The sequence below is a fragment of the Populus euphratica genome, unplaced genomic scaffold, assembly GCF_000495115.2.
Source record: "Populus euphratica unplaced genomic scaffold, PopEup_1.0 scaffold65.1, whole genome shotgun sequence".
Taxonomy (NCBI): Eukaryota; Viridiplantae; Streptophyta; class Magnoliopsida; order Malpighiales; family Salicaceae; genus Populus; species Populus euphratica.
In genome coordinates, this window is record NW_011499943.1 from 484,098 (window position 1) to 511,902 (window position 27,805).

Here is a 27,805-nt window from a genome sequence, read left to right on the forward strand (position 1 = left end):
AGAAAAAAACTAGTAATACTAGATTGAAAAATAAAAATAGAAAATAATAAAAGTAACCAAGGAAAAAAAACAGTATTATTTTAAAAAAAACACACAAAATTCTTTGGAGTTGGATCCAATAGAAATCTAACCCGAATTAATTTGCAGAGTCAACTAAATCGCAGGTAAATATTCTACTTGAAAAGGAGCACTTCCCTTGCATTACAAGTCTCAAAATCCAAGACGTGCGTTGGAAATTAAACTTTATGTGTCCTGTAAACTACTCAACATTCAGAATCTCCCCCCCTCAAAAGATGTCGCATGAGATCATTGATCTCCGAAAGTTTCAACAAGGAAAGGTTGCGATTGTTCTTCCTTTTCTTTCTTGATCTTGTGATGACTTGCTACAAATAAGAACCTTGACTGTAGACGACGTATGAGGGAAGCCCCATCGATCTGGCTTAGCGTGTCAAGGGCAAGAAACGAATTGCCTGCGCAGCAAGTGAGCAGGGAACCGCGGTGCATGGCTTGACAGCTAGAAGCTTGACTGGTTTTCACATTTTCTCAGCCGCAAGTTTGGGCTTAATTCCATAGCACACAAAGTTCATTCCTTCAACTTTATGCTCCAATAATTCCAGTGCATATATATATATATAGACACACACACACAGACACATGTTGGATAAAGGGCATCATATCCTTTAATTGCTTGAAAAGTAATCAAAAACGTCTAACTTTGGCTTGAATATTCTGATCGTAAAAGAAGAAAGAATAATAAAAATTATTCTCTAATCCCAAGTGTTGGGACGTTGTGCAAGTCACTTTTGTGAAAAAAAAATAAAAAATGGGAGGGGATTTATAAAAAAATAATTGCGAATCAAATTGGAAAAATGAAGGCATAGAAGATAGGCTAAAAGCATGAAAATATCTTGCTGTCTTATCATTTCTTGTCTTTAATTTAGCGATGATCATGTCTTTTCACCAATAAAAGCATGAGAACCGTCTCCCATTCATCCATATCCATGCTTACTATTTCCAGCACATTTTCAGTGGAAAACTATACCTTAAATTAATTAAACATATATATAGTGAAATCATATAAATATTAATTAATTTTAGTAGGCAATAACAACGAAAGCATGATTGTCAAACCTGGTTCATTGACTTGAAAAACTCGCAACTCAGAATCCTAATCCAAACTAAGTTTCAACTTGTACATATCTTTACAATAACATGACTAGACTACTCGATTAGATTGACATGTGATATAATTGACCTAGCATAGCCAATACTATAGATTTTTTCTAATTAAAACAACCGATAGATCCGAGTTGCATGAGAGATTACCCGCTAACCCAATGATCCGAGCCCTTCTCAAGATGAGATCTCGGGTCGGGTCTTATCATACTATCAAAAGCACGAGTAGCATTTTTCTATCTCGTTAATGTTGGACAGAAGCCTATTACAACTTCTGGGCCAAGACAAAGAATATGGGCTTGAAGTGCAAATAAGAGAATTTTCTAAACAGTAAAGTAAGGCTCGGAACTCCCCAGCCCGTTAAACTACATAACAACGGCCCGTTAGCACCATCTCACAAACATGCTGACCATATCTACGTTAATCGAGAAACCAGATTCAATTCTGATATTGTATGGTCTGCCACGGTAAATCAGTTCATCGTGGTTTTTGTTTTTTTATCTAAGTATACGAAAAAAAAATATTTGATTAAACAAATATCTTGTAATTTTTTAATTGGGTTGCATGTATATAATTAAGTTTTAATCCTTACTTTTATAAAAATTAAAATAACTTGTTTTTTATTCATGAAAACATAGTTTTTATATAAAAAATCTATTTTATAATAGTTTTACCTAACATATAATTATAACTAATTTTTTAAAAGCTATTTTGTTTTTTAAACCACAAAAACAAAAATTATTGAAAATTCAGGTGTGTTTTTGTATTGTAGTAACAGTAATTTTTAAAAGTATTTTTTATTTAAAAATATATTAAATTTTTTTTAATATTAACATATTAAAAAAATCTAAAAACACTGAAAATTAAATAGAAAAATTGAAGACACTTTTCAAACAAACAAAAAAAAAAACAATAATGGAATCGGCATTAACTGTGGATAAATAATGGACCCCTGCATGTCGAGGTGGTCATGAACCATGACAGCGACATGGACCGCTGTTTTCTAACGAAGCTTCGGCTGGGCTTTTCCTTCGACAGTGATTTTAGTTTAGGGCAAAAAAGGGCAAAAAAATCTAAAGTACTATCCGCGTATACTTCTGATTTATTGGTCTTGGGATAGAATTATAAACAAGTAAATTGTCTTCGTTAAGACCCAAAGGCTATAAAAAACAAAGAACATATTTCCTTATTTTGAAAAAATAAATTTATTTTATATCTTTTATCTATTTTTATTTAATAAAATATATTGCTGTTTATTTTGCACGTGTTCTTTCTATTTTAAGGATTTTGTTTTGTTTTGATAATGAATTAAAAAATAAAAAATAAAATTCAAACAAGATAACACCGAGTTATATTGATTAAATATGTTAAATGAATCGTATTTGATGCGATAATAATTTCCTTAATCACTGACGGATTGGTCAGAAAAATGAAAATAAATTAGTGCCATTCTATTTATTTTTATTTTATTAGTCATCGTCACCGAAAGACAAAGCTGGAAGAAGGCTCCCCCATGTTTCTACCAAGACAAGTCCTTGGCGATGTTTGACAATGATGGCTGTTTTTTAATATATATATTTTTAATATTATTACATTAAAATAATAATAAAAAATTAAAAAATTAATTTTCTATTATAAAAAAAATAAGTTGAACCGCTCTCTTATCATAGACTTCATATGAATCATATAGCATTTGTTTTGCATTGCAGCATATTTTGTAAAATATCTTTTAAGTCATTTTTCATGTGAAAAAGATATTAAATTATTTTTTAAACAATTTTTATATATTAATATTAAAAATACCATCTTAATATATCTTTAATTAAAAATATACTCACCGAACACCCAACTAGCATGTTTTTTTCAAGATTGGTGGAGTTTTCCTCGCAAGGTGGAGTCCCACGCGCACTAACAAGATTTTTCAAGATTAGTGAGAGTTTTTCCACGTAAGGTGGAGGAAAATGGGGGGGTTTGGAGGCTAGTTGGGAGCTTCAAGGAGTCATTTTCTTGGAGATTTACATCATCAACCAATTATTCTCTGGTTTTGTCTCCATCAATCCTCTCGCATTTCACATCACGTCTCAATCTTTATTAAAAAAACCCCAACAAATTAGGTTAATTTCCTTCCCCTTTTGTTTTGGTGCTGGGCCTTCAAGCGCTCCCAGATCCCAAGTCAATGAACATCACAATGAAAAGAAGTTTTATATCCTAGTTATGAACCTCCATGATCCATCCCTCTAAATACGTAAATTTTACTTCATAATCTTCTAATATTTTCTCAAAAAATATATAGTCCAAACTTCGAGATGGATAGAGACAACATTACAACGCGGAATCAAGAATATATGTATATAATCTAGCCCCTATACTCTTGATGTTTTGCAGAACAAGACCATTTGTTTTAAATTTGATAAATTCAGACCCTTTTCTTTCCAATTAAAGTCGATCTGATCCTCCTCATCCACCTCTATTACTAAGCAAACAGCCAGCTGAAAGCCACGAGTTACGATGAAGATCACAATTAAAATATAGGATTTGATTTGACTAAACATTAAAAATAGAGGGACCAAACCATACCAGTTTACGATTTGGTCCCTGAACAAAAGGCCCTCAACGCGTACAATCAGAAGATTGTTGTCGTAACACACACGGGGGGTTGACTGTTTAGTGTCAGAACAGGACAGAGAGAGAGAGAGACAACAAGGTCAAGAACGTAAAAGCAACCGCATCCACCGAACCGGAACGTTTATAAATGCGGGAAGAGAAACTGAGAAAAAACATGAAAAATCCAGTTGTGCGGGAAGCTGCATGGAGAGCGACTTGCATTAACTCACATTAATTTCAAAAAATAGGAATAGAGTAATTTCCATTCTTATTATTAATTTTATGAATTTAATTTATTTGGAAAAATATTTTATTATTACTACTTACTGGGCTGCCAGTTTGCCGTTAAATCTGCCGCTCAACTTGTTCACTCTCCCTCCTCTTTCCTTCACTACAAGTTCTAAGTTTAGGGGTACGTGTGATTTTCTCTATTTTGCCCTTTATTAAAAAATCTTCCTTGTTTCCATTTTTATTAATTAATAAAGCTCTGATTTTTCAAGAATGTTTTTCTGAAATCCAGGATCTCGAGGGACAAATACAACAGTGGCATTCAGGGTTGCCGTTTCTTTGTCTCTCCAGGCAAGGAGGAGAGAAAAAGAACGGAACTTGTTTGTGTCTTCTCTGAGTTTTTTTTTTTTTTTTTTTCTGGTAATGTAGCTTGGTTTGTGTTTTTTTACTGTAAAATATACAAGGATTAATGAGGATGAGATGCTTTTCTTGCATTAAACCAAATCGAAACGATATTAAGATCGACGCTGAACACGCCCCTCGATCTAGTTCTCGATGTTCTTATGGGTCCTCAGGTTTTTTTTTTTACTTCCCATTTTTTTTTGGGTTTTGTTTATTTGTTTATTTTGATAAAGATAAGGTGTGGGATTTGTAGGTACCCAGAACGCAAGGTTTAATGTAAATGGTAATTGTTATTTAATTTCTTTGGGATTTAATTTGTTTTTTATAAGCTTTGTTTTCGTGTTTAATTAATTATTTGGATTCTTATATTCAATAATTGGGTGCAGAACATGGGAAGAATCAGAATCCTGAGGATGGAGCTCGTAGTTTTACATTTCGTGAGCTTGCAGCAGCAACAAAAAATTTTAGAGAGGTTAATTTGATTGGTGAAGGAGGTTTTGGCAGGGTTTATAAAGGCCGGTTAGAAACAGGGGAGGTAAGTTGCTGTAAACAGTTATAGAATTTATGTAAATTGTTTTGATTATTTATGAATGTGGCTTCTTTTTTGGTTGCAAATAGGTTGTTTCTTGTAATTTTGTGGTCAAACTGAGACGCTTTCCTTATGTTTGGTTTGGTTTTTGATGATTAGCTTGTCGCGGTGAAACAACTTAATCAGGATGGTCTTCAGGGGGATCAGGAATTTATCGTGGAGGTTCTTATGTTGAGTCTGTTACACCATTCCAATCTTGTTACCTTGATTGGCTACTGTACTTCTGGTGATCAGAGACTATTGGTTTATGAATACATGCCGATGGGTAGTTTGGAAGATCATCTTTTCGGTAAATTTCTTTTGCATCTTATGCATAGATTTTTGATGTTCTGCAATCTTCTTCTGATTTGTTATTCAATGAACTTAGTCTGAATTTGTTTAGTTTCTGATATATTTTTTGTGTCAGATAATTCATTGCTACTAAACTCCATGCCCCATCTTGCCGCCCTCTATTTATCCCCTTGATACTGAAAATTTGATTATTCAACCAAAACAGATGATTAAGCAAGTTATTTTGATCTTGCAAGTTTGTCTTGTTGATATTCCGATGGATATCAATGATAATCCTAAGTTTATGTTGTGGAAAGTTTACTTCCTGGAATCTCATTCACCAGTATGATTTCTCTTTTTCTTGATAGGTATATATGTTTTCTCATTGCTAGTTATTCTTGATTCCGCGCATGATTGCTACATAATTTTCAGCTAGCATGCTTTTTGATAATTGATGCTGTAATTGTTTCTCGGATCTAGAACCTGGTAAAGAGCCATTGAGTTGGAGCACTCGGATAAAGATTGCTGTTGGTGCTGCCCGGGGTCTCGAGTACCTACACTGTAAAGCAGACCCACCTGTTATTTACCGTGACCTGAAATCTGCAAATATCTTGCTGGACAATGATTTTAATCCAAAACTATCAGATTTTGGACTTGCAAAATTGGGACCTGTTGGTGAAAATACACATGTTTCAACCAGAGTTATGGGGACATATGGTTACTGTGCCCCAGAGTATGCCATGAGTGGCAAGTTGACTCTCAAGTCTGATATTTATAGTTTTGGTGTTGTTTTGTTGGAGTTGATCACTGGGAGAAAGGCCATAGATCGTTCTAAGATTCCAGGAGAGCAAAACTTAGTTGCTTGGGTGAGTTAAAAACTTGAACTTTTTTCCAATTTATTTTTGCTCTGCTCTCATTGCTCATCCAAGCAATCAGCTTATCTGAGAGTATAATCATAATTGTTTGTGATGCTGGGTGTTCCCTCGATGCATCTTCAATCCCCATCCAGGTAATGCCAAAAGCTCAGTTTAATTTCCAAATAGTAGGTTCTTTGGAGTAATTTGCTGACGCTTGTACAGCAAAATGTCAGAACCAAAATAACTCCAACAAACTATAATGCATCGATTCTTTTTTCTTCTCAATCTCCATTGTAGTCTCAGCCGTTTTTGAAGGACCAGAAGAAATATTGCCAATTGGCTGATCCTCGGTTGGAAGGGTGTTATCCTCGTCGTTGTTTCAACTATGCAATTGCTATAACTGCAATGTGCCTTAATGAGCAAGCCAGTTTTCGCCCTCTTATTGGTGATATACTGGCTGCCTTGGAATATTTGGCTGCACAGTGCCATGTCTCAGAATCCACTACTGGTCGGGTACGAGGTGCCAATCCATCATCACCATGTTCTGACAGGAAGGTCGTTTCTCGAGAGCGAGATTCTAGGAGTAGAGCTTCTATTTGAATGATGTGGAGCAAAAGTTATTGAAACCCCTTGATCTCTGTACTGTAAGTAACCAATTCCCATTTTCTTGAACTTTTAGAATTTTTTGGTTGCTGAAGGCTTTCAAACTTCCCTTGTAATATTTTATCTTGTGTATTTTATTTTAAAACTTCAATTCATTAGAATGTGCAGATAGACATAAGTTCTTAGCAAAGAGATTTTAAAATTCCATGAATTGTTATTATTTGGTGAACGTTTACCAAAATCGCTGTATTTTTATGTAGTTTACGGGGTTATTTGCTACGTTTATACCGTTCATTTCACCCTCATCAATGAATTAAATTACATGCTTTCATTGTGGCTAACCTGCTTATTTAGACAGTCTCAGTTTCTATACATGTCAGAGCTAAGAATTGATCATGTCCGAATCGTAAAAACCCGAAACATTATGATGACCTGTACGGTTTTCTTTTTTACGTTTTTGATTTGCATTCTTAAAGTTCTAGTCTATTGTAAAATGATAGGGTAAGGTATGGTAACTTATCTCGAGGAAGGATCCTTTCCCTTGCACAACCCTGCCCGTTTTGTTTCCATTCTTGCCAGAACCAAACTCACTTTGGTGATCCATATACTTCATGGGCTCTATTTTGGGTAGTGTTTTTTTAGCTGCACTTGTTATGCATGATATATTTCCATAAATGATGCTTGATAGATTGGTCCCTACTACTGTAGTCATGAGACTGTTGTTTCTCTGTGCTTGCAGGTGTCTTGCCAAGCTTAGAGGGGATGGCTGTTGTGTTTCATACCATGTAAAAGCGCATCGATACAGTGGGTAAATATGTTTATTGACATGTATGTATAGACATACTGTTGGGGTTTGGAGTAAATGATTTTTTGCTTACGAAAATCAGGATAAACACATGTTTCTTCTAAGCCTGCTGAAGTTTGTACTTGCATTGAAGTGAGAATTCTTTGCGAATGGCATTAAGCAGCAGGCTATTAGAATTGTGTTTAGCACAGTTTGAGAGGGATTGGATTTTTGTTAGATACGTCCATGCTATGATTTTCCATGCTTGTTTCTCCCCTTTTTCAGATCATTCAACATGAAATAAAGAATCAATAAAGGAGGTATGTACCATGGAGCATAATTGTTGAATTCTTTATCATTTTTAATTTCTGTTCTTTAGAAGGCCCACCAGGCCTTCTACCTCCCATTTCTGGAGAGTAGCTATGCTTCCCTTAAAACACCCATCCGAGCAGCCCTGTATATGCTAACCAAGTACCAATGAAGATGAATACATGGTTAAAATACTCAACCCTAGAGTTGGCCTGGACTAATTACCTTGGTTGCAAATTGGATGGGTTGATACAGGTCATCCCAAGTTATTTTTTAAAAATATAAAACGAAACAAAGATCTTGATTTTTTTTATAAAAAAACAGGTTTTTCTACTGGACTAAGCCTGATTAGGTCATGGGTCGGCTAGTCGATGAATAGATTGACCCATTGAGTCTTGTAAATAGGAATGAATATCCATTCAGTAAAGCATGTTGTCGATAATTTCCCTAGGAAGAAATGCCACTGCCTTCTTTCCGTCCCCTGTTCTTGACGAACTAGCATTCTCTGTCTTGAAGAATGCTGTCGATAAAACAGCGTCATTTCGAAGAAAACTTGAAAGAAAACGTCAACGAACACGAACAAATTTCCTTGATCGAAACTTGTCTAAAACATTCAGGACCAAATCGATAAACTTTATGGGTTTGCGATCTAATTGAGAATTGAGTAAATATATTAAGGATTAAATTGAGGTTTCCCAAAACATTGAACTGGCTAGAAATCAGGTTCACGAGAAGATTAAATGACAAAAAATCTCTCCTCCCAGAACATCCTGAGCTAGAGGAGCATTCACTAATCTCTGAAGCTTTTGAGCATGGAATTCTCCTATGAACAATATTGCAACTTGCGACTGTTCCCCGAGGAGACCTCCAAGGCCTCCTCATCAACAAGAAGCATATTCTAGTGGCAATCAAAAGAATCAAGCATTTGCTCTTCTGCTTTGCGAGATATACAAGGGCACATGCATTGTATAATGTTGATGTCCATGTGGGTCCTGGAAGCATACTGTTATCTTATTAATCTTCGGATAAAACAATTGGATTTTTTAAAAGTTGGGAGTCTTTGTAACCATCCTTAGGAGTTGCTTCGGAGCTGTGGAATCTTCTGAATTCTATATATGATTATAGGTTATGTTATGATTTTTTCTTAACTGGAGATGATTAGGATGCATTTACAGGTTAGAAATTATGTAATTGATTGATATAATAGATTTTGTTATTATTATTGGTTGTTGCAAGGTTATTGAACCCGGTCACACTCGGAGTCCAATTCAATATTTGAGTTATGGATTGAATGGTGAATTTAGATTAATCTAAAATGTTAATAATATTATTTTAAATTTATTTTTTAAAAATCAAATTAAATTTTAATTAGATCAATTGAATTGTGGATTAATTTGATATCTTATCTAGACTTGATCAAGTTAATTTTTACTAAGTTATTTTAAAACTTAATCAAGACTAGATTTCAATTCAATCAAATTCTTAATTAATCTGTCAAATCATATCAAGTTTAATAACATTCGTTTAATGAGTTAGATTTTTTAAATGTAATTAGTTTGAACCTTACATAATAATATAGCTATAATAATTTTTAACAAAAAGTTATAAGTCTAACTCAACAACGATAAAGTAACTATTTAAGAGTTTGATACATATCATGGTTAAAATTATATTTTATTCTAACCATGTTTTTGAAAATATTAGACTATTTAACATGCATCACAATTTTGTTTAGATTCCACTGAAATTTTTTTCTTGAAATCATTATTAAAAAAAAATATTTTTTTATATGTTTAACATTGTAATACATAATAATTTTTACTTGAAAATACATCAAATTTTTTTATTTTTTATTTTTAATATCAGGATATCTAAACCATAACATTTAAAAAGTATTAATTTAATATTTTTTAAATAAAAAATATTTTTAAAACACATATAAAAACAAAAACCATTACACTCTCAAAGACTCACCATATAGCTTTTCCTAAATCCCTTTTTTTTTTTTTTATTTTACTGCAACCACAATATTAAATATACACTAAATTACTCTTCACAATACATTTATTTTCCTAAATATGAACAGAGTTAAAGCTGACAGTCCTTTACTCGGCCGAGAAAGAGTGAGAAAAGCGTTGCCATTGCCAGTCACTGGAAATGTTAAAGATTCATTCAGATCTCACTCCTCCAAGAGACAAAGGCATATCCTTTGATAACCTTCACAAAGACACGAAAGCTACAATTGCCGACAAACTTTAAAAAGGGTAGGGTCATTTTTAAACAAAAAAAGAAAATGGAGGTGATGTCTCCTATAGACGACGCCGACGCCGACGCCGACGACGACGAGTGTCTGTTTCCTCAGAAATTTCTGTTGAATTTTCTCTCTAAGAAATTCTTGGCCCATCATATAAAACAATAAATTCCAAGGAATTATAATAAATAATGCTTAGCTTAATGGGTTTAACACTGTTGTTTATTTGTTTCATCCCCCCATCTCACTGTTTTTTGACGTAGTCAGTCAGCCATTTTATTAGAATGTCATATTGGCAACATAGCAGCAATTTCCTGTCTCATCAGACATCATCAGCCGATTGTTCTTCCTTTATTCTTTTTTACAGGCAGATTTTGACGGAAGATTTCGACAGATGGGTCAAAGCAACAGTGATTGTAAATTTATTATCCAACAACAAGATCCTACAGGCATGAAAAAGTCTGTTTATTATATGAAATTTTATAGTATTTGAATCTAATAGCAGCTCAAATTTAAGGTCGTAAAAGGGAGATATGGACTTTGCAAATGTCAATCTCTAACTTCTAATTTGTCATTATCCACTGCTATAATATGATCTTTAAAAAAATAATTAATTTAAATTATATTCTGTTAGTATTCCGAAACAAAAAATAAAATAAATACAAAAACAAAATGTATTTAATTAAAAAGATAAAAAGATAAAATAAAGAAAGATTTTGAATAAATTTTTATATTTTCAATATAATAATTACATGAAGATATATTTTTTATTTTTTATTTTTTATTATAAAACAGTAACTAAACATATTCGTGAATTTTGTCTCCATTTTACATGGAGTTGCATACAATGCAGATCCTTGCATGGACAGGAGAAGACAGCAGCCCCACGTAGGATTCTGACTTTTTCTCAAGAGTTATAACCACTTTAAGTCCCTGTCGTTTTTAAACTCTACAACTCAATCCTTGCATCTCTAAATTTCTATACAATTGGATCCTTGGTTTCAAAACTCTTTTTACATAAAAAAACAGTGTTTTCAAAGTATTGTTTTCTTTTTCACAAATAATTTTTTAAAAAAATATTTATGATGATTATTATGCTAAATCATCAAAATTAAAATAATAATAATAATTACACAGTGATGATGAGATTATTTTTTTAACATAAATTTTTTTAATAATTACAAGTATTTTTTGGTATAAAAAAATTTAAATTGTGAGGGGGTTAATTCAATATGATTCAATTAACTTGGCAGGTCCAAAAACAACCCGTATCAATTTTTAATATTAAGTTGATAGCATATTGGATCAATTCAAATTAAACTTTTGAATTCATGATTCGAGTAATGAAATCATGTAGTCCGTATAAAACAAATTAAAATGAATTATAAAGATTAAATCTCAATCAAATCAAATATTGAATGATAAAATTAAAAAAATTAATTAAAAAATAAAAAAAATTAAATTAATTATATTAACTTATTAAATTTAATATATAAATTAAAAAATTAAAACAATCCAAAAAAAAAACACAACAAATCAGTCGATAATGCATGCTAGTCAAATCCAAATCACATAACCATGACCTTCGAGGACAATTTCATAAGAGATAAGAAATCTCCTGAAGTTTAGCAATGCATATTAATGAGGTGAGGCCATGCGTCATGCTTTGCAATGGCTCCAGCTTCATGGGATCAACAATGAATGTCAAAAGTTTGTTCCATCATATTTTTGTGGTTTTTTTTATAGATTTATATGATTATTAATTTTATAATTCAGGATTAATCTAAAATTTTATATAATTATTAATTTAAAATTTTATAAAATTAGTTAAAATATATATAAATTAATTTAGTTCGGAAATTCACATTATCAATAAAAAAAAATACAGTGGATGTACAAAACTCTTGAGACAGACATGGGAGACTTTGCCTTGCATACCTCGCAAGGTCATCTTCTCGACTTGCTGGACGGTTTCCTCTGTATATTTTGCTTCCTCGGTCTGCATCGTCCCTTCGTATGTAATTGAAATTCTATTCAAGTATTTGTTGACATTTTCCCCTTCGTTTCTCAAAGATTTATTAGTGCATTGGCATGGACGAGGAGCACCGTTGTTCTTAAAAAAATGAAAAAGGATCTTTTACAAGTGATATTTTACCCTTGATTTCTTCTTCCAGCAATAAATCCTGACCCACCAATTAATCTTGCATGTGTCCACCATGTTTCTCTTCATTAAAAATAAAAATTGCAATTAGTGACCTAGTCAAAGCTTGCAAAGTCTTGAATTCCACTTAATGGTTAGTCTTGCTATTCACATTGATATATAACTTGGGACATGACTCAATCATGATATAGAATCATATAAGAGTTAATTCAGTCAAATTTAATTGTTATCATAAGTTAACTTGTAATTAAATTGATCTATAAAAATCGAGGTGAGATATAATATGGTTGTTTTTTGAAATTAAATAATATCCTTTTAAATTAGTTTAAATTGACCCTTTAAAGATCACTCAAATGTTGAATTAGATAATTAGTTTTTTAACTATGTCCATTAATTACTAACTAATTATAACTATTAATGTCAGTGGTAGTTAATTAGTACTTAAAAGTATATTTTTATCAAAATTTTATATTATTATTTTGCAATTGAAGTATCAAATACTCCTTAACTCAAGCATGTTTTATAATAACATATCTAATAATATAAGATACCTTTAATTTGTGATAAACGTTCATTTTAAATGCAGGTCTATCATATAAATGAAAGGATTGATTGATGATTTTAAAAACTAAAATTGAAAAGACAAAGAGATAGCCAAACTTAGAAAAGAAATGCTGGTGCAGTGCAAATCGAAACACTGTTCGGTAATTGGGTTATATCTGAAACTGTAGATCTCGAATTTATGTCTACTTTATATGGATTGAAAGGTAAGACATAGGCCTACAACTTTCTTGGAGCCCAAGATTTAAAAAAGACCATTTTTAAGTCTAAATTATAGCAACAATAAAGAAATCTGAATCTATCCTCCACCCCGAACATTGTTTAGTGTTCAATCCATATCTAGAGTTATAGAAGCCCAAATGACCTCAATTTGTTTTCCTGAAAAGCCGAGATAATTTTCTAGAACTTTCATGTTTTCAAGTGGTTCCAATTCTGACGTTATCAATAACGTTTTAGGTAGACAACAAAAGATAAGGATTGTCATCAAGTCAAAAGTTGGTCACCCACTCATCAATTAGTCATCAAATCAATAGTTTTCAATTTTGACCTATAAAATAAGGTATTTGCCATGCATTTAGACATCTTGATTTCTAGATCAAGATCATGATTTTGCTTTATCTCTTTGTATTGTTTATATTTTGCTTTTATTAATATGAAATTTATACCTTTCATTTCCTTTTCTTTACTTAATTAACTTTTATCTTATTTATGTTCTTATTTTGTTTGTTTGTTTATTTTTCTTTCTTTCATTATTTAGTTAAGTTTATTATATTAAAGTGAAAAGGTTATACTAATAGTATAAGAATGAGTATATTTTAAACTCAATATAAACCTTAATGTTTGATCCTAACATGTTTTGTATTTGTTATCTTGTTCAATTTTAATATTTAGTACTTTCATAACTCATACTGTATAGTATAATCGACACCTAAGCTATGAAAGGAACTTGATTTGTTGTTAACATAAGTTATAATCATGAATGTTTGACAATATTTATAAGTATTTTTCTTATTCGAATAAGATAACTAATGTAATCATGTTAACAATTTATAATCTGATTAAAACCTTCTTTGTATGTGATTTCTAATTGAATAATAAGAGTTTTATATTATATTTGTTTAATATATCATTAGTGGATCCTCTAACCTTAACATTTGTTGTTATCATTGTTAAATCTTTAAGTTAATATTTCATTTTAAAGTTCTCATTAATTTTTTTTTTACTACTACTACTACTACTACTACTATTGTTGTTACTTTTATTATTGTATTATTTAATCTTTATATGGTTTGATCTTGATATTACTAAATTATTTATTATTTTTATATTTTTATATTTAACAAAATATTAATTTTTTAATAGTAACAATAATAAATAAATAAAAAAATTTGACCTTTAAAGTTCATATGAAAGCTGTAATGTGAAAACTCGAGGATATATTACGGCTGTTTCCTGAAATTACGTAATTAATACGTGCATAAATAGGACAAAAAAAAAAGAAAAAAAAGAAGAAGAAGGAATATCTCTAATCCTGCCGTATTTCAGGTGCAGGGAATTAATACTTTCACACCCGGTTGAAGCCCAACAATCAATATTGCCCCCCGCTGTGGATTTATATGCTCTAAAATGTCAACAAGAAGGGACCCTCTCGCTTCCAATTTTTCATCGCAGTCTTCGATATCATATTGGGTGTCTGTTAATTATTTTTTAAAAATTATTTTTGATATAAATATATTAAAATAATTTAAAATATATAAAAAATATTAATTTAAAATAAAAAATATTTTTTAAAAAATATTTTTAAAACACAAAAATAAATAAAATTATAAGCTTGACCTTTAGCTGCCAAACCATGCAATGCAAGATGCCTGCCTTGAGCAGGTATTTCCTTGACCTTTAGCTGCCAAACCATGCAAGATGCCTGCCTTGAGCAGGTATTTTCTTGCTTGATGTAAATGATCGATTAAAAACAATGGTGGTTCAACTAGCTGAGGGGTCTCCAAGATATGAATTTCATCTTCTCAAAATATTATGGAAAAAATTAAAGATATAGATACCATGATCAAATAAAACTAAATTTATAGTGATGGTATGTAATTTTTACAATATGATTTGAGTCAACCATGATGTCTTGTCTCCTTGTTGCTAAAGTCTTTTGGTTAGTTTTAAGGTTCACAGAATACAGACATATAATTAAAACAATTCTAAATTTATTTGGTTGGTAAGATAAATAAAAAGTTGAATAATTTTAGAATGAAATTATATATTCTTAAAATAAATAAACATGTATTAATTTAATAGACTGTGGAACGTGTCAACCCATGGACCCAATTGCCTGTACAAGGTGATTGGTGCGGGTGATGAAAGTCCCGATGACTTTAGTTGCGGCTTTATACTTCTACTTATTTCTTTTGTATTTAAAACAAAATCATTAATGACATGATATATGAATACAAAAAACTAAATAACAAAAAATATAAAAAGCTCACGGGTTTAGTTACTGTTGAAGAATAAAAAAAATAGCAATATTGACATTAACACATCTCCGTATACTTTATGGTTTTTAAAAACATAAATTCATTATATATATATATATATATATCATTTTCTTTTCAACCAAGCTCATTTTTATCATAGAATATTAACCAAACATAGCTATAAATACCTTTTTTTTCATGACATAACACTTTGTTTTTTTTAATCATTGTCACCCACAAGACAATAATAATAGATAAATTATTTGGATAAAACCAATATATATATATATATAAGATGAGTTATAGGAGGGAAAAAAATCTGATATGGTAGTATCCATCACATATATTGATCTGATTTCAATTTTGAAAGAAGGGGTGAAATATCCCGGGGAAAGTAACGATAATTTCTTTTATTTTTAATAATTTTTTTCTATTTGATAAGTTTTATTAATTATTTTTAAATCTTAAAATATTATTTCACCAAAGCTCAAGACTCCATTTCTTGCCCCGCCCTAATGATTTACAAACAGCACTTAGACCACGTACCGGGAGCAATATAAAAAGAGCCCTAATGATTTACAAACAGCACTAAGACCACGTACCGGGAGCAATATAAAAAGAAGTGGGAGCAATATTGAAGGCAGCGACTTTAACAAGGAACAAGAAAAGGAAGAGGAGAGAGTACAAGTGTACACCTGTACAAGAATAAAAGTCCAGATAACAAGTAGTCTCCATCACTGAAACATTTCTCTATTCCTCTTATTTCCTGACTCTTTCTTCTATCTTTCGAGGAACCAGCGTAATCGGTTTATCATTCCATACCCAAGGGCGCCTGCCATCTTCAGCACAGACGATATCAAAAATCCGTGTATCGACATGGGAAATTGTTGGGGAAGTACTCCTGTGACCAATCATAATAGCCCTTCTGCTACCAAGCCTCCTACTCCAAGTAATTACACCATATAAAAACTATTCTCAAATCTTCCCTTTTTTCGTAAGGAGTTTCTTGTTAATCTTGTTTGATTTATATGTTAATGCAGAAACGTCAGCAAACCACAGCAAAGAAAATGGACTGGGGGGCAGAAGCAGCTGCGACCGTAAAGAAAAAGAAAGCGTCAAGATTGGTATGTATGTGAAGAACAAAGACAAGGATGAAACAGCTATAATTCCTCTTAGTGGACAGGTCATGGCAATATTGGGACCAAGACTGTTCACTCTGGCAGAGCTGAAGAGTGCTACCAGGAATTTTAGACCTGATACTGTGCTAGGGGAGGGTGGGTTCGGCAGGGTTTTTAAAGGTTGGGTCGATGAAAAGACCTACGCACCGGCTAAAGTTGGCTGTGGAATGGCTGTAGCTGTTAAGAAATCGAACCCAGACAGCTCTCAAGGCCTGCAGGAGTGGCAGGTAACAATCAATTTCTTTCTTTGTTAATTTGTTTTCTGCCATTATAAAGTCAGGAATCTTTGTTTTACCTAAATCTTTATCTTTCTATGTATAAAACATAGCTTGATCTTGGTAGCTCGATCAGCTTTGGTGCTGCTAAAAAAAGTCGGAAAACAACTAGATGCTATAGTGTTTTTTTTCTTCATTTGGCGAACTCCCTCATCGATCCCTCAACCGTTGACAGATGCACATTTCTGCCACCTGTTGCTTTGCTGTGAAACGTTCACACTTGACCATGTTCAAATCGCATATGACATTTCCATTGATCTTAATATGACGTCCATGCTTACATCTCCAATAGTCATATACTTTTTTTATTTATTTATCTTAGTTTCTCGAAAAATTGAAATATTTTATTTCAGTCCTGATTGTTTAGAAATTTATGATAGCTTCTTAATGCGTTTTGAAGAGAGATTAAATTAAGTTTTTTTGACATGATGGTGGGAAAATTGTATAGAACCCAATTGGAAATTGGTGAAAGAAGAGGAAAGAATTGAATGATGAATTCAATTGTTGTTCTTTGACGAAAATAATTGAATTAATACCCCCAAAAAACCAAGCCAATAACCATAATTAATATTCTAATCAGCATAAAATATGAAAGCACGAAGGAAGTGCATGCAGAACACAGATACGCACACACATGGTATACAAAGTCAGCATGCCAGAAAATTTGCTAGGTCAGTTTCATTAATGTTGTTGACCAATTCTACAGTCTCAGTTGTACGGTCCGTGTGATACGTGTTTTATTACAGTTTTGAATTTAAAAATATTTAATTAATTAATACATATCAAAGTTTTATATAGAGTTTATAGAACTCTTTCTTAAGAGTTTGGTAAAAAAGATTATAACTCGTTTTCTTAATTTATATTTTCAAATTACAACCACAGAAACCATTACAATATCAAACACTTAAAATCATCATGTTGAATTTGTTGTCGCAGTCTGAGGTGAAGTTATTGGGAAAATTTTCTCATCCAAACCTCGTCAGACTCTTAGGTTACTGCTGGGAGGAAAAGCAGTTCCTTCTTGTCTACGAATACATGCAGAAGGGAAGCTTGGAAAAGCACCTTTTCAGAAGTAAGAAAACCATAAATCCACACATAATATCTCTCCTTTCTTCTTTTTCACTGACAATAACCATAGTGAAATCCACTGATTCGGTGCACAGGATTTCTGAAATAGTCACTAACGGCATGACAAATTGTGGGTGTTTGCAGAGGGGGCAGAACCGCTTCCATGGAATGTTAGAATTAAAATAGCAATCGGAGCTGCAGAAGGTCTTGCCTTCCTTCACACATCAGAAAAGAGTGTCATTTATCGAGACTTTAAGACATCTAACATATTATTGGATGGGGTAAGGTTCTTTGTATCTTTGCATTTTTCAGAAAACGAGGCACCATTTAAGTAGCCATATTGACTCGACTGCTCTCTGTCTTTTCTTTCACTTTCCAGGCCTTCAACGCTAAACTTTCAGACTTTGGGTTGGCAAAGTTTGGTCCTTTAAACGGCAACTCCCATGTTACAACAAGGGTCATGGGCACGTATGGTTATGCAGCTCCAGAATATGTTGCTACTGGTAATTAACCCTTTCCCCCCTCCCAATATTGATCAGATATGTGACGTAAATGGTGTTAGTATATAACAATTACAACCAAAATTTACAGGGCATTTGTACGTCAAGAGTGATGTCTACGGTTTTGGTGTTGTGTTACTGGAATTGTTGACGGGCCTAAAAGCCCTTGACACAAATCGGCCGAGTTGGCAGCAAAATTTGGTAGAGTTTGCTAGGCCTTCTCTTTCCGATAAAAGAAAACTGAAGAAAATAATGGATCCAAGACTCGAAGAGCAGTACCCTATAAAAGCTGCAGTGCAAGCAGCTGAACTTATACTACAATGCTTGGAATGTGACCCAAAAAGTAGACCATCTATGGAAGAGGTTTTGGAGACCTTAAAAAAGATAGATGACACGAAGGATGTGTCCAAGGAAAGCAAAGGCAGTGCCAAGAAAAAAGCTGCAAAGCGACAAGAAGAGCATTACCGCCATCAGTCTCCACTTCAGTCCAGACATGGTGGCACTGGCAACAAGGGTCGAGCCCACTCCTCAGCCTGAGTCGGTTCATATCAATCAACGGGTGCCCCTAGGTCATTGTATTTTGCAAATCACTCGTAGTTTTGCTCTTCTTTTTGGTTCTTTTAACTTGTAACACGTCCAATGTTTGTTTATTAAAGGTCCAAACTTGAGTAAGAAATATTCTCCCGGCCCAGTGTCATGAGTTTGAACTAGCTGTTTTGTAGAGGATGGTTGAGCCCGTATGGCCAAGTTGGACCTGTAAATTGAGATGTAATTCAGGCCCGACCCATCTGGAAACCCAAGGAAAAAAAACTTTGTGTATAAATTAAACAAAAAAAGAACACAGGAAAGGAAATCATAATTTAAAAGGACATTCGAGGGGCGGTGAAGGTCTCTAAGGTTCTTGTTTATTGAACCCTGATTTGTTCACCTTATCTATTCCCATGGAATGTTTGATTATTGATTCCGAATACAAGATACTATATGTTAAATATATTTATTATTTTATGTATTTTTCTCAGCTTCTTTAATTTTATATATTTTTTTTAATTATTATTAAAAGATATTATTCACTACACACATTTAGATATGTGTCGGTCTAAAAGCTCAAATCATCAACATATTCCATCTAACGCAACATATTCCATCTAACGCGACTACTACTTTATATTATAGTATAATGTTTTTTTAATTAATATAGATGTTTAGGTAAATTTATACCTATATCTTGATTAATTTTATAAATCTTGAAATAAAAACCTTTAATAACTTTAAATTTATAAAATTTAAACTAATAATTTTCATGAAACAAATCTAAAATTTATCATGTTGTGACCTCAAGATACCTTGTTTTGTACCTGTAAATCCTTATCCTAAGTCTATGGAGCCAGATTATCATTGTCCGGTGGATCTCATTTCCAGCTCAGAAAACTTGGGGTTGGATATTCTGGGATTTACAAGCCCAACCAAGCAGAAATTAATCCAGTTTCTGATCATTTCCATATACAAGTAATTCAGACGAAGTTAAGTATTCTCCTTGATTTTTTCATTTTTTTGGATACAAACAATGTAGTTCTTGTTGAAGTTTGAAAAGGACGAAAAAGATAGAAAACAATGATTCTGAGTTTCAGACCACAGGAGTTGCTGAGTTCCAAGTACAAGATAAGAATGAGAGGCGCCTATAGTTGCCAGGACATTATTAAGCTCTGCAGATTAATTGCAGTCCATGTCGGCCCGGAGTTGTCAAGACTATCATTGCCAGTGGCCATATTCACTGGAGCTCGAAAGACTGTGGAACAAGAATTTTGATCCATGCTTGATAGAGAAAGACACCTCGAGCTAGTAAATAAAATGATGATGATGATTGTAGCATTCAGGTTAGGTGATCAAGGAACTTTATCTCTTTATTTGATTTGAAGTTTGAATTCAAATTTTAGAATTAGTGTTAAGATGATTTATTGTTAAATCGATGTAGGAGATAGTATTCATGGAATTATATAGAAAAAAATAATAATTTCAGTTAATAATTTATATATTAAAAAAAAAAGCTCTTAAATGTTAAAAATAAATAAACAAATATATGGGTAGGCTTAGGCTGCAAGCACGTTCAAATTAAGTATGAGTCGTATTGTGGTGTATTTTATTTTTTAATTGAAAATATATTAAAATGACTGATTAACTTATTTTTAATTTTGATATTTTATAATCACTCAAAAACATTAAAAAAAATATCAAATCCAAACGGAAAAACAAATAATCATAAAAGTTGACAGCTTAATTCAATTTAAAGCATCGAAAATAAAAACCTTAGGATTATATGCAACTATGCTGTGCGAGTTAGTGCTCAGATTAAATAGTATAAACCCCATGCTTCTCTTGTACACGTGAGACCTCAAATTGACTAATAAAACATGATTTGATACCAAACTAATTACTGATAATTAAACACAGTAATCACAATTAATTAGAAGCATGATTCCACATGCTGCACGCTCCCCATTGCCGGCCACCCTTTTCTTGATCCAAGAGGGGAGTGCTCCCTTTCTTATGATGCCAAGTATGTCATAAAAGGGATCGTCGTGATCTTCTTTCTTAGTGGGATGGTGGCTGCTGTGGACCCTTTCTTCGGTGCCATTCCCTGCTAATCATGACTACATGATGAAGATGAAGAACCCATGATTTTTATTATCTTATCTTTTTTCTGCACTATTAAGTTGATTAATTTTTGCTCTATATTCTTCATCAATGATGGTTTACAGGTGTGAAGTTTTTTTTTGACCGTGGAAGAATCTCATGGCAGTGTTTATCATTAGGATCAAACTTTCAAGAGGCTTGTACAAAGAAGGATACATATATGGGTGAGTGTTTAATAATATGGTATAAAGTATTTATCAAAAGTGATTTTCAATTTTAAATATATTAAGATATTTTTTAATTTTTTTTTAGTTTTTAACATCAAAACCATTAAAAAATACCTTAAAAAACATCACTTTAATTTTTATATATACATATACACTCTGATTTTTATTGGCAGTTGATGAATTAGTGGTTATTTTCAATTAATCATTAACGTAAAAATCATGAGTTAGTTTAAATTGTATATATAATCAGAAAAAAAATAACAGAGCTGAGATTTCTTTTTGAGTAAAAATAGCACATCTTAAATGATTATACTGTTTTCTTCAACAAGCACGTCATCTTGAATTTTTCATCAGTCTACGTAAAATTCTTTAATCCTACAGCGCAACCCTTTAAAATTTAATGTGTTGTGTTTTTTTCATCACCACAACTTATTATTAAAATTTAATGAATTATATTGATAAGAATAACGTGTAATTTCTTTTTTCAATTGTGCTATTTTGCTGCTTATGACCATGCTATTAAAAAAAAAAAAAAAACTCAAAACTTCCGTCCTCGTTTTAGTTTTTTAATGAGATTTTATGCTTTCCGCGTTAATTTGCTGCTTCAAGCCTTGTGTGAAGTTCAAGGGCATCAACCATCAACCAATGCCCTAGAACATCATGAAATGGAAGGCAGACAGTTGTGTCTTGTCTCGCGGAGTCAAATGCTTAATCATGAGCTATAAAACGTTTCTCCATGTTAAGAAATTCCTGAATGATGAATCCAGCTCAAGCTATATATTGTAATTATATATAGTGACATCCTCTAGTTAAACTGTTTGGGGACAGCGGCCCCTCGTAAAAGGGACAGTGACCCTCCAGCTGGACTTTTTAATTGACATAACTAGAAAGAAAATCTCATGGCTCGAGATGAACAGGCCATGGTAACCCTCAACTCAAAATTATTTCATCACAGAGCACAAGATCCCAGCAGTCCTTGGATCTAGAAACTGCTTGCCTCACAGAGCTGCACAGCCTCAGACAATCGCACTGCATATATTGCCACATGTTGAGCAACTTATTTAATGCCCTAATTAAAAGAAGTGGGTTGAAAGCTGAAAGACTGATGCCACTTGATTCATTTGTCTTATTTAGGAGTATATGCGATTCAGAACACGACAAGTAGCCGAGTAAAGAAAATGATAGATAAATGAGCAGCAGCAGGAGGTAATAAGTGGAATCAGGCCAGAATTTGTGATGTTGATGCATACAAATGTGGACTCATAAAAAAAAGCCAAGAATCTAGAGACAATGCGAGAAGGTTCATCCAGATTTTATGGTTGCTAGGGCCACTCTCGCACATCAAAATTATGTCAGGGTAAACAAATCATATGCATGGCTAGGTTTCAACATTCCTCGACCTCGAATTCTTGGTTGCGAAACAAGAGATTCGATTGATGATACAGAAATAAAATCCTTGGTTAATTACGTTCACCCCTCAATGAGATTTGTAATATTTTCTATTTTTTTTATATTCATCTATTAAAAATAACTTTTTTTTGGTTATATCCATCACAACTACTGAAATAATTAATAATTATGAGGTTAGCTATAACAAGAATAATTTAAAACATGATTTGTTATATTAATCCTATTAATAGTTAAGGGATCCATTGACCCTGCTTACATTAAAAACTTTATTTCTTATAATTACACAGTCCTCGACCTCAAGAAAACCTCAAGATGTGCAATATCACATAAAATATAATATAAATAATATTTTAAAATCTTATTTAATAATTTTATTTAATAATTTAAACTTTTAAGTTAAATTGTTTCTCTAATATGATATTACAATTTTAATAATTAAATAATCATGAATTTAAATTTTACTATTTTTATTTATTTGATAAAAATCAAGTATAAGTTAATATATGCTTATGCAAGTTTTAAAATTAAGGGGTTTTTATTTGAAGAGATATATTAGAAAATAATATAAATAATATTTTATAACCTTACCTAATAATTTAAATTTTTAAATTGAATTGATTTTTTCATAAGTTTCTATATTTTTATTTAAAAATATATATTAAAAAATAATATAAATAATATTTTATAACCTTACCTAATAATTTAAATTTTTAAATTTAATTGTCTCCCTCTCCCTCACACACCCCAAAAAAAAACCAAGTTTCCATGTTTATAATGGATTTGCGCACACGAGAGCTTACGCATGATATATGATAAACATCATTTCTAATCCAAACCTTCAGGTTATTGGATCATGAGCTCAGCATTTCATTTTTCCCACATCCTACTAATATGGACTGGTGCATTGGGGGATCTTCAAGGGACAGGGGAAGCAATTAGCCCCCTAGGTTAATTTTGAATAACATTACATCTTGGTTTCGTGTACTCTTAAAAGTTGCAGTTTTACTCATAATATTGAAGAAAAATCATTCAATTAGGTGCCTTCGTGTAAATAGCATGATTATATATTGGCACTTGATTTTTTAATAATAGAATTTATATATATATGTATGTATATATATATATATATATATTTATGAGGTAAAATCCCTTACGTTATTTAACAACTCAGTGCATGTGTTTGTATGGCCAAGATCCTTAAGTTATTTGACAAGTCGTTGTATAGGATGGAATAAAAGAATTATTTTAATTAAAACCAAACAGTTTATAATTTTTTTAATATTGATACACTTTATAATTAATAATACCATATTATTATTCTTGCCTCCTCAAAATATTAATTTAAACAAGATCCACCACTAGATTAATAACACTTACATATACACAGATGAATAAAAAAAATATAAACGGTTCACTTAGAACATATGAAAATGAAAAAAGATTGGAAAATGAAAATAAGAAATAAAATAAATATCTAAGAATGGCGAAACAGCAAATTACGCTAAACATCGTTAAGCATCTTTTATTCATTGACTGAGAATAAACAGCTAATAATCACCAATCATTTTCTTGTGAATTTCCTAACCTCTATCTGTCTTCACCCTCTCCATGATCCACATGCATGTGAGACTAATTATATAAGAAAGAGATTCCACGTAATCATGTGTCAAAAGCGTTCATGAATTGTTGATCCAGGCGTGTTCAAAGTTGCTGGAATGGCCATGCAGGGTTGACACTCTCTTGCATGCCAATGCAATTGATCAATGTGCGTGGAGCTAGCTGTAGACGTCAAATGCTTGAAATCTAAGCAAGCCTGCTTCTGAATTCAAGGGGGGCAGGTCCTCGACTAGTCAAAAAAATACAGGTCCAAGATGTGCCCATATATCACGGGCCCCAGTATTTACATCATGTAAATTCTGCGAAAGTAAAAATTTCATAAAAGTTATACGTCTGGCAATCTAAGTATGATAATTTGACTGAGAGAGCTTCTCTTCACATATACTAATTATAGCAATGGCATATGTATGCGTGGCTGTATTTTTCTAAGCTAAATGGGGGTTCAAATCTCATCAAATTCAATTAGCATTTGAGTTTCGTCGAATTAAATTGGTTGATTGTCGACAAAGGAAAAAAGAAGAAGAAGAAGAAGAAGAAAGCTGGAAAGGGAAAAATAAAGATAGAATTCTACGTACAAAAGTCCATCTGGATATCTGACAGCTTTTGACTTTCTCATGAGAAAGCTCCATCTAGATACACATAGAGAATCTGCTTTTAGCCTGAAGTTTTTCTGTGGGAGGGAGGGCAAACATGTGTGTATGAAAAAACTCAATGCAGCACTTAATTAACGAGTGCGTGTAAATTAGATAAAGACTTTTAACTATCACTAGAAATTATAGATGTTTAAATAGGATTTGTATTACTAGAAGATTTAGAGGTACTTAACTGAGAATTAAGTGATGGGTTGGAGGCAAAATTGAAGTTTTACATGTACATAAGTACACAACGCATGGAAGTTTGCATGATCGAGGCGTGGCTGGGCTTTCTCGAGCTATGATAACGTCAGATGAGTAGCAATCATGACATGAAACGGGTGTTCGTCTTTTGACATTAGAAGGACGGGAAGAAGTAAAAACAATTCATGCAAAACATAGAAAAGAGTCCTTAAAAGCCAACAGCCGAAGGCGGGGGGCCGGCTAGGGCCAGGAGAGGACACTCAACCCCGCAGTTGTGTTGCTCCCTCTCTCTCTCTCTCTCGCTCTCACCTGGGTCCAGCATCTAGAAGCAGTGTCTATTGGACCCTCACCATCACACTAACCATCATTAATCCCACCCACGCTAATAGCCGAACGATTTGTTGCCAGTTTTCTTCTGGCGACTCTCGCCATTTGTCCCCATACTGTTGTTGGCCTCATGCTCATTAAGTATTTGCTAAATGATATGGTAGAGTATGAGCAGCGCTGTATCAATCCCCTGCCTTTCCAATGATTGGGCTTGCTCTACCGATATGGCTTGCTATACCCATATTAAACTTTGATTTGAAATTGACTTGGTTTAATTTAGTAAATTAATAGGCCAACCCACTACATGTTCAAAACTCATTTAACTTTAAAAAGATTTTTTCAAAATAACCTTGTTTTTGTAAATAAATTAATCGATCTCAGTTAACTAGTGATATAATTAAAAGCAAAGGATGATGAAATTTTTCACATGTCAAAACCTTTAAAGATTAAGAACATTATAACTATAAATATTTAATTTTTTATGTATTCATGTTTTACTTGTTAAAAAAATAATTATAGTGTTTTATATAGAAAAACTAGAAAAACATAATAATAATAAATAAATAAATAAACATAAAATTAACTAAAAACATATTTATTTCTTTAAAAACAATAAATTTCATCATCAACTCATGAACTAAATATTCTCCAGTAAAGTTTGATAACTTTGGTTTGTTGTCTGTATTATTATTTATATTGGCTTGTTCTTTATATTATTATTCTAGATTCATCAGTGGTTAAGAAATATCAATTTGGATAACTTATATAAATTTTGAGTGGAGAACTGCTAGCTGCAAGTGTCAGTAACGTGCTAGCTCCGGCAAGAACAACTTTCAACTGTACTTTGGCAGAAAATTGCCTTCCGACAAGGGCAAATCTATAAATACAGGCGAATTAGTTGTGATTTCAAATGCCGTTTTCGACTTTCTTCTCTTCATTGTTAAGAGCAGATCACCAGGACCGCAGCTAATTTGTCGGCAAGTGGCTGACATCCTCGTTCAAAGGCAACGTCGTTTTCATGCATGAAATGCTTTAAAGATGAGTGGGCTGCAAGAGAAGTGCATGTTGCTTAATTAAGGAGGGGGAGGGCATGTGGGCATTGAAATTGACCAGAAAACCGATCATGAAATAAATAAAAACAAAATCCGTTTTTTTAATATAAAATAAAATCTGGTTCACAAGTCATGAAGATTATTATTTTTTTTTAATAAAAATAAAAACCACGTCGTTTAGTAGATAAAAGTACATTGCTAGTGATACTTGCTTAATTTTAAAGGTAACAGTATGGGTTCAATTCATCCTAGTACCAAGAGAAAACTCCAAATACTTCAGCACCTAGTACTTAGGAATAATACATTCCGTTTTAGCTGGGGATGAATGACCATATATAATGCATAATTTTGATCTCAAGGGACTTTTTGTGACCATACAGTCGATTCAAGTTATTGTTTTTTTACTTTAACTCGAACAAATCATAAATATTTTTAGCTAGAAATAAAGTTTTATTTAAATAAATACTTTTTTATAAAATCGAATTAGAGTTTTCATTTAATAAAAAATAAAATATCATAACTCTTAACTTTTTTTATATATATAAGTTAACTTATACTGTATTACTCATAAAAAAGATACAAGTCATTTTTATTTCAATATCATTTTAAATTCTACATTATTTGTTAAAAATATATTTAAAATAGACTCTCACTTACTGTTTGGAAATAGGATAATGATTGTTTTTAAAGTATTTTTAATATCAATAAATCAAAACAATAAAAAATAATTTAAATTTTATTTAAAATTTACCCGGCTCCCGTCCAAAACACAAAACCTACCGGGGGTTTAGTTTCGAACAAACTTCAAGGAATTGGTTCGTAAAAGGTGAGTGTATGGTTTTATTTAAAATTTACCCGGCTCCTGTCCAAAACACAATACCAACCGGGAGTTTAGTTTCTAACAATCTTCAAAGAATTGGTTCGTAAAAGGTGAGTGTATGGTGATCAAAGACATGACCTGGCCATGTTTTTTCTCCCATTGCTTTAAAGAATTGCAAGGCGTCCCTTTCACCTACCTACTTGCTTGCACTCAACCCCAAGCTGAAAATGGTTCACACTGGGAGAGAACGGGAAGCCGCAGCAAAGAGCCAAGCGTGCACCTCCACTGCACTCCTTCTTGCCAGTGGAACAAAACATTCTTGTTTGTCAAAAACTCATTTAGAAATCCTTGCGTCTAGCTAGTGTCACATGTCATTAAGTGCAGAAGTTAATGGGGAAAGAACGCGCTTCATGAAAGAGATCGAGATAAAAATTCATTTTAAAATGAATTTTAATATTTAAAAAAAGACAGAGAAACATGTTTTATTTTTTTTTTTGTCTCTTAACTTGTTTTCTTTCAAGATCTCAATCAAATGTAGATCAAAAACAATAAAATGTATTATAAGTGATCGATAGATTTATCAACTCATCTT

At 32.3% G+C, this 27,805-nt stretch overlaps 2 protein-coding genes across 5 annotated transcripts; both read left to right on the forward strand.

Moving 5' to 3' along the window:
* Window positions 1–3,970: 3,970 nt before the first annotated feature.
* On the forward strand, window positions 3,971–7,861 carry LOC105137235 (serine/threonine-protein kinase CDL1-like). Of its 4 annotated transcripts, XM_011042916.1 has the most exons (8): window positions 3,973–4,192; window positions 4,301–4,583; window positions 4,664–4,693; window positions 4,797–4,945; window positions 5,099–5,288; window positions 5,744–6,135; window positions 6,424–6,770; window positions 7,469–7,861. In XM_011042916.1, the coding sequence occupies exons 2-7, from the start codon at window positions 4,478–4,480 to the stop codon at window positions 6,724–6,726; spliced, it is 1,170 nt and encodes a 389-aa protein (XP_011041218.1). In that variant the 5' UTR covers window positions 3,973–4,192; window positions 4,301–4,477; the 3' UTR covers window positions 6,727–6,770; window positions 7,469–7,861. The 4 variants fall into 4 exon arrangements, with proteins under 4 accessions (XP_011041219.1, XP_011041220.1, XP_011041218.1 ...); XM_011042917.1 differs by having other exon boundaries at window positions 3,971–4,583; window positions 6,430–6,770; XM_011042918.1 differs by having other exon boundaries at window positions 3,972–4,583; window positions 5,750–6,135.
* Window positions 7,862–15,911: 8,050 nt separating this feature from the next.
* Window positions 15,912–19,284, forward strand: LOC105137236 (probable serine/threonine-protein kinase NAK). Its single transcript, XM_011042919.1, has 6 exons — window positions 15,912–16,221; window positions 16,313–16,677; window positions 17,662–17,797; window positions 17,938–18,074; window positions 18,173–18,296; window positions 18,385–19,284. Exons 1-6 carry the CDS (start codon window positions 16,149–16,151, stop codon window positions 18,828–18,830), a joined length of 1,281 nt encoding a protein of 426 aa, XP_011041221.1. The 5' UTR covers window positions 15,912–16,148; the 3' UTR covers window positions 18,831–19,284.
* Window positions 19,285–27,805: the final 8,521 nt, after the last annotated feature.